This window comes from Chanos chanos, chromosome 2 (assembly GCF_902362185.1).
Source record: "Chanos chanos chromosome 2, fChaCha1.1, whole genome shotgun sequence".
In the NCBI taxonomy this organism is placed as follows: Eukaryota; Metazoa; Chordata; class Actinopteri; order Gonorynchiformes; family Chanidae; genus Chanos; species Chanos chanos.
In genome coordinates this window covers 3,351,272-3,358,771 of record NC_044496.1, presented here as the reverse complement: position 1 = coordinate 3,358,771, position 7,500 = coordinate 3,351,272, and the positions used below count along the sequence as shown (strand labels likewise).

The following is a 7,500-nucleotide window of genomic DNA, read 5'->3' as shown; positions in this document are numbered from 1 at the left end:
ATACTGGACTTGCTCTGTGTCGTTTTGTCTTTTCAAACACATGAGGTTTAAAATACAGCGTGATGCTGTTCAGAGTAATATTAGACTCGTAAACAGAGCTGTTCCTCCAGTGAGTGTTAAATATCAAAGCCATGTTTCTCTACATCCCATTGTTTTGTCAGCTGTGTATTCCACTGGACTTTTTACAGATTGTTTTGTTTGTGTGTTTGCCTCTCCCTGTGTGTGTGTGTGTGTGTGTTTGTGTGTGCATGCATGCATGCTTGTGTGTGTGTGTGTGTGTGTATATGTGTGCGTGTGTGCGTGTGTGTGTGTGTGTGTATATGTGTGTGTGCGTGTGTGTGTGTGTGTCTACAGGAAGGCCATTGCGAAGTCGGGTCTGCAGCACCTGCCGGCCCAGCCCAGCGGTTCTGCTCTGGTCAAGTGTGACCTGGAGAGGGAGCTGAGGAGCACAGTGGACTGGAGTGTGAGTTTGGCTCAGCACTTTTAACCCTTTCCATCATAAACCGTCAACAAATCAGTCTCTTCCGAATCCCTCTCTGATTTCTGAGTTTATTCTCTGGCATCAAATCCCAGCGCTGTGTGTGAGCTGTCTGTCGGTCTTTGTGTGAGCTGTCTGTCTGCGTGAACTACCTGTCTGTCTGTGTGAGCTGTCTGTCTGTCTGTGTGAGCTGTCTGTCTGTTTGTGTGAGCTGTCTATCTGTGTGTGTGTAAGCTGTCTGTCTGTGTGAACTACCTGTCTTGTCTGTCCGTCTGTGTGGACTACCTATATGTGTGTGTGAGAGCTGCCTGTCTCTTTGAGCTGTCCATCTGTATTAGATGCCTGTCTGTCTGTGTTAGCTGTCTCTCTGTCCTCCACATGCTCAGCCCTGACCCTGTCGCTCATCTGTTTGAACTGAGAGTCTGTGACAGATACATGCAGAGTAGCATGTGGCTGACATTACTCTGTTTCCTAGACAGACCAGTGCATTGTAGCAAAGACTGTTATGTATAGATGTGTAAAGAGTATGAATACATTACTATATAATTTGTATAAAGAAACACCAGCTCATTGGTCTTACTGTGTGTACATAGAATATGACATGATGCAGATTAAGGTCTCATGGCAAGGGTGTCAAAATCCAGTCCTGGAGGGGAGGGCCACCATCCTGCTGTTTTTCTTGTCAATCAACTAAATGCAATCTCTGATTGGCTGAAGAGTGTGCACACCTGTTTTTCAAGGTGAAAATCAACAGGTAACCAAGAGGTGAAAACAAAAACCGGCAGGACCCTGGCCCTTCAGGACCAGATTTTGACACCCCTGTCTTATGAGAACAGGAACAGTGCTCGTGTGATGGTTAATGAGGGTGTTCTGGGTATTCTGCATAGCCCTATGCAACACTGATGATTCTTAAAATAAACTGTACATTTCATCTGCTGATTCTTCACGTCTGCTTTTAGACAGACTATTAAGGACTGTGATAATGGGGTTGTGTGTGTGTGTGCGTGCGCATGCATGTGTGCGTGCGTGTGTGTATGTGTGTGTGTGTGTGTGTGTGTGTGTGTGTGTGTGTGTGTGTGTGTGTGTGTATTCTTTCTGTAGGAGACTGCCCTGTATGGAGAGCACATCTGGTTTGAGACCAACGTCTCTGGAGACTTCTGTTATGTCGGAGAGCAGCACTGCATCGCCAAGTCACTGGTGTGTGTGTGTGTGTGTGTGTGTGTGTCTCTCTCTCTCTCTCTCTCTCTCTCTCTCTCCCTGTCTCCATCTCTGCCTTGGATTCTCTCTCTTTCTCTCGCTCTCTCTCTCTCTCTCTCTCTCTCTCTCTCTTCCTCTGAGTATGTCTGTGTGAGTGTATGTCTGGATGTGTGTGTCTGGCTGTCTGGATGTATTTGTTTGTTTTTGGGTGCCTGACTGACTGTATGAATGTGTGTGCATGTGTATGTGTGTTTGCGTATATATATATATATATATATATATATATATATATATATATATATGTACAGACATATATATGAATGAGCATGTCTCCCTCTCTCTCTCTCTCTGTCTCTCTCTCTCTCTGTCTCTCTGTATGTACGTGTGTGTGTGTGTGTGTGTGTGTGTGGGTGTGTGTGAGAGAGAGAGAACATTTGTTTGTCATTTCCGACTCCCTCTTTTCACAAACACACAGAACAGCTGCTGTTCTCTGAGGTCTGAGGACAGATAAAGTCTAAAGGGAGGGGCAGAGAGAGAGAGAGAGACAGAGAGATAGAGAGATAGAGACAGAGGGGGGTACAGGGGTATGAGACAGGACACAGCAGAAAAGAGGGAAGGAAATGCAGCCGTTGAAACATTTTTTGCAAAGACATTTGTGTGAAGGCAAAGGTGTTTGTGAAACCATTGCTTTGCATATTTACATAGCTGTTTTTTTTTTTCTCAGTTCAGAGCTCCCTCTGTTGGCAACACAAGCAAAGTGCATGTTTCACTGCTGTAAAACAAAAGTTGCCAACTAGAGGTCTAAAAAAAAAGGCATCAACAAGAAAGTCTCACTTCTTCTTTTGTGGATTATTTAAGTTTTTATGTTATCTACTTATTTTTTTATTATTATTATTTCAGTTTTGTTGTCTTTCTCCGTGTATTTCAGAAGTGATTAACATTATTTTTCTGTAGGTTTAAGACCGAAAAAAGATGAAGCAGGTAGCTCAGGCAAAAGAACGGTTTTCACCCAGCAGATGTTCTGTCTGGTGTTAATGAATATTAGTGAATGTTTGTGTCTACGGATGACTGACAGGAGTCAAAGCACTAACACGCTGACCATACTAAACATTTTGTCTTCTTCTTCTTTCTTCATCGCCATAGCAAAAATCTGTCACGCGGAAAAAATGCGCTGCCTGTAAGATCGTGGTTCACACCATCTGTATAGAGCAGCTTGAGAAGGTGAGTGGTCGTTTCATAGAATCCCTGCACTGTGACTGGCACCTCAAGCTGTCAATCAACACTCTCCCCTCCCCCTCAGTTGTCTGACAGAGAAACCCAAGCGGAGTGGCTGGATGACCTGCCGCACAAAGATCCGTCATTTCGAGTGAGATTTTCTCTGACCCCTACCGTCAGATTCAGCTCTGGCTGAAGGATTCATTTCATTGGTCCAGTTCTGGGAAAGGCTTTGGGAGAAGGCTCTGGCCAGCAGTTTTCAAACAGACTGCGCTTTAAGATGAACACGTGAGCTGACAGGGACTTGCGAGCCTCTGTTTTAGGCCATTGAAAGTACCGGTCGACAGGTTCCTAACACGGTAGTAAGACAGGACTGGGGAAGCCTTAGGCTCAGGATCAGCGTTGTCCCGTTAGAACCGTGTGCTGCAGATTCTAACATGGAGAGTTAAATGTTTTGTAATTTATTAATTACACTCAGATCGTTCTGTCATCACTCGTATTTTGTATTTTTCGTTCCTGTTTTCAACCCGGTCCATGGTATCAGCGAGAAGAGGAGACAGGAGATAAGAGCACAGGTAGAGATATGGATCTGAAGAACAGAATCTGTTTCCAACGTTGGCTCATGTCTGAATATTTTTGGTGTTAGTGATGATATAGTATATATTACATATCCATCATTTGGTGATTAATAGTGAATGTTTTTTGTTTTTCTGAAGTATTTGAAATATAGAGTCATTTTGCCTGTAGTTCCATAGATAGATACTTTGTGTAGTGTGATTGAACACAGGAATGTCTTGGCTCTAATCCACTGAAAGCTAAAGCGTTGACTCAGGGCCGAGTCAGAGTTTGGCTTAGTGTTACTGTTAAGGGATGTGGTTGAGGTTAAAGAGGTGAATGACAGTGTTATGTTTGAATTCAGATTTGATCCAGATCTGTTTGTCAGGTCTGAGATCCAAGACAAGACAAAGTGAACGCTCTCTCAGTAAATCTGTTTGACTGCTGCAGGCCGGAAATGTCTCCTTAGTCCCTTTTCTGGTTTTTTGGGGTTTTTTTCCTTTTCTTCATGCCAATTACTTGCATCCATGATTCTGACTGGCCAATCAGTAGTGTCAATCAAACTGGAGTTCAAATCTGGGCCACTTTGATTGGTTTAGACACAGGTGGTGTAGATTTAAACTGTGGGGTACGTTTCCTCCTCTATAAGAATGTCTTAACCCTGTAAGAACGGAATGTCTTTGCCATTGGTGTGTCGTTCTTTGGAAATTTGTGGGATTTTAATCATTTTAATCATTTTTTCTTCTCAAGCAGCTAACTTCGCAAATAGCCACTAACTTCTTTTTTTCCAAAACATCCTCTACTCCGACTAACAAACACAGGAGGACAGGTGGTGGTCCCAGCGTACGCACACTAACTCTCTTCCTCTGTCCCTCCTCTGCTCTCTCCGTTTCTCAACCCTTCAAGGAACACGACATATGCATGGAGATTCTATTCTGTTCTATTCTGTTCTATTCTATTCTATTTAGTTCTAATCTATTTTGTTCTGTTCTTTTCTGTTTCCATAGTTATATGAGATGGTGTTTGTATGCAGGGTTGTGCTTTGTCTTACTTTGTATAACTGATATGCTGGTGTGTGAAGTAAATTGAATTGTAAACAGTAAACCTTTGTGACTGAAGCTTAATGAGACTGACTGGCTGATTTAGCCTTGTCTCGACTCAGACATTAACACAGCATGTGTGTTCAGGCCAGTGGACCGGCCCTGGCCGTGGGCGATATGCCCTGTTGACTTGGGAGGCGGGCTGGGGTTCTGGTTCCGTTTCTGGTTCTGATGTTCACCTTACATATGATCCGTCAGAACTTCTCTGTGTGAGCCTAATGTGTTTTGGGGCTTGGTTAAAAGTTTAGGTGGAGTTGCATGCCTGCTTTGGCTTTATTTACCAGATCACTTATCTTTTGACGTCCATATCTGATGTGTATTTATCTGTTCCCCTCTCTTCTGAACCTATCAGATAAACTTTAGGTGTAAACCGTCTTTCAGGGAATCAGGATCCAGGAATATACGGGAAGTGAGTATCTCTCTCATATTAAAACACCAGCAGACTGTGTTTGGTCTGTTGAAATGTCAATCTTCTGCCCCCTCAGTTTTGCCCCTCTGTGGTCTGCATGCCTTCTCTTTATTTCTCATTCTTATGTCTGTGATGTTGCCCGGGCTCCGTTTGAAAACCCATTAGCAGTAAGTGCCAGTGCTCAAGTCAGTGAGACACATCTTCTGAAAGATGCCTGACTGCAATTAGACCCCTGCAACAAACTTGGCTTTCATTTAGTATCAGTGTGCTGTGTTCTTTGAAACGCTGCGATTTTCCATTCTAACCACGAAGATGCATTTGTTTATGAGATTATGCGGAATGTATATTGCGTTGTTCATAATTCATAAATGATCTTTTTTTGAAATTTAGTAACGGTTCAAAGTCAGCCCATGCTTTCTTTCCTGTTGACCTCATTAATGACCTCACTGTCTCTTTTCCTTTTAAATTTCTTTCTTTCTTTTTTTTTTTTTTTTTTAACTCACATTCCTTTTTCCTTTCTCATTCCTCCCTGACTCCATGCGCCATCTTTCCTTCCATCCTCTGCGTGCCCTTTGACCTTTCCCATGCTGCTTTGCCCTGGTTAGCCAGCCTGGCGTAGTCGCGCTCTGAAGGGGCCTCGTGCCCTGGAGCGTCGCCTCAGGCGGAGAGCTAGCCTCAGGGCTAACCCTCGTCTGGCTCTTCCTCAGGTACCACATCACCCCTTATTCCCTGAACAGGAAAATGCAAAGAGGCGCTATGCTGTGCTACAGCCACAAGGGGGCAGCAAAGAACTTTATCTGGCAAACGCTCCAGTTAGACTGTTGCATTAGGAATGTCAGTGTGCTAATCAGACGTCAGTCTGTGACAGTGTGTAGAGGGTAGGACTGGGGTGGTCCAGTCTGTGTGTTTAAAACAGTAGCTGGCAGGCGGTGGGTGGGTCAGGGAATTAGATGTAACCACAGCTGCTGGGCTGAAGGAAAACACAGATGATTTTCTCCTAATCTGAAATCTAATTAGTGGGAAACTGGATCCGGGCCAGTTCTCTTCATTCTCCTCTGAGCTGAAATCAAACAGTCCATTAGGCTGCAGTTTGGAGCTCACAGTAACTACTGCACACACACCACACAGGCAAACCTGTTCACATTAAAGCCTGACATAAAAACAGACCTGTTCACATTAAAGCCTGACATAAAAACGAAATGCATGTTTTTCCTCTTTTTTTTCTAAAATGTATTTTTTTTATTTAACTTGGCTCCTGTGCTTTCTGTTCGTTTGGTTCCTTTGGAAGCAAACGAAGAAGAACTTACAGAGAGCTTTTTCTGAGAGCCGCACAGCACACCCACGGTAAAAGCACAGAATAGTTTTAAAGAGGGTGTAAGTGCTCAGGACAGATCTTGTCGTGGAGAGTCCGTGCAGTGCGGCTCTGCCCTCCCAGACCTGATTGAGGGAGTGTTGATTTTCAGACTGGTCATCTTAGGATTGTGTGAGATGGGTGTCAACACAGCAGTTCTGTTCAGAGGCTCTTCAGGGTTGGCTTTGATACACACACCTTTAGAGAAAACATGCCCTGTGTGTGACACCTGATAATGGAGTTCCGTGAAAACTGATTGGTGTTCCTGTGTTTCCATGGCAGCCAACCATAGTGCGGCATCACTGGGTCCACCGTCGGCGACAGGAGGGGAAATGCCGACAGTGTGGGAAGGTGAGGCCAGTCCCCTCAGCTCTAATCCAGTGTCACTTTAACACCGCCTCATACTTAATGTTCCTATTACAGACAAAACAGTGTGACTGATCCCAGAACAGTATATGCCTCATAGACATGTCCTTTTTTGTAAAGTTTGATCAGAGGATCTGTCAATAATGGTGAAATAGATTCTCAAACACTTTGGCCAGAAACGTTTACACATTATTAACTACGGATGAATTCTAATGCTTCTCTCTTTCTCTCTCTCTCTCTCTCTTTGTGTGTGCGTGTGTGTGCGTGTGCGTGTGCGTGTGTGTACGCTTGCAGGGCTTTCAGCAAAAATTTGCTTTTCACAGTAAAGAGATAGTGGCCATCAGCTGCTCCTGGTGTAAACAGGCAGTAAGTATATATGTGTGTGTGTGTGTGTGTGTGTGTGTGTGTGTGTGTGTGTGTGAGTGTGTGAGTGATTGTGTGCGTGCGTGCGCGTGTGTGTGTGTGTGTGTGCGCGCGCGCGCGTGTGTGGTTTCTATAGGTGTATGTGTCTCTGTACATGTATGTAGTCTGTGTGTGTGTGTGTGTGTGTGTGTGTGTCTCTATAGGTGTGTGCGCGTGTCTGTAGGTGTGTGTAATCTCCCCTTTGTGAATGTGTCTATGTAAGCATGTATAGTGTGTGTGTGTGTTTGCGTGTGTGTGTGTGTGTGTGTGGTGTAATGAAATTCTCTGTCTCTCTCTCTCTGTTTCAGTACCATAATAAAGTGACATGCTTCATGCTGCAGCAGATAGAGGAGGCGTGTTCGTTAGGGGCTCATGCTGCTGTTATAGTCCCACCCACATGGATCATACGTGTCCGCAGACCTCAGGT

The 7,500-nt window shown here is 44.3% G+C and overlaps 1 protein-coding gene across 2 annotated transcripts in view; it reads left to right on the top strand.

Annotated features, from left to right (window-relative positions):
- The window catches only part of dgkza (diacylglycerol kinase, zeta a), a 107,482-nt gene that overhangs the window by 47,005 nt on the left and 52,977 nt on the right, over positions 1-7,500 (top strand). The window contains exons 3-10 of one of the 2 annotated variants that reach the window (XM_030794271.1): positions 355-463; positions 1,580-1,675; positions 2,819-2,896; positions 2,976-3,041; positions 4,898-4,954; positions 6,588-6,656; positions 6,966-7,037; positions 7,382-7,498. In XM_030794271.1, coding sequence (XP_030650131.1) covers positions 355-463; positions 1,580-1,675; positions 2,819-2,896; positions 2,976-3,041; positions 4,898-4,954; positions 6,588-6,656; positions 6,966-7,037; positions 7,382-7,498 — 664 coding nt within the window. The remainder of the gene's footprint in view (positions 1-354; positions 464-1,579; positions 1,676-2,818; positions 2,897-2,975; positions 3,042-4,897; positions 4,955-6,587; positions 6,657-6,965; positions 7,038-7,381; positions 7,499-7,500) is intronic. The other variant, XM_030794272.1, reaches the window with a different exon arrangement.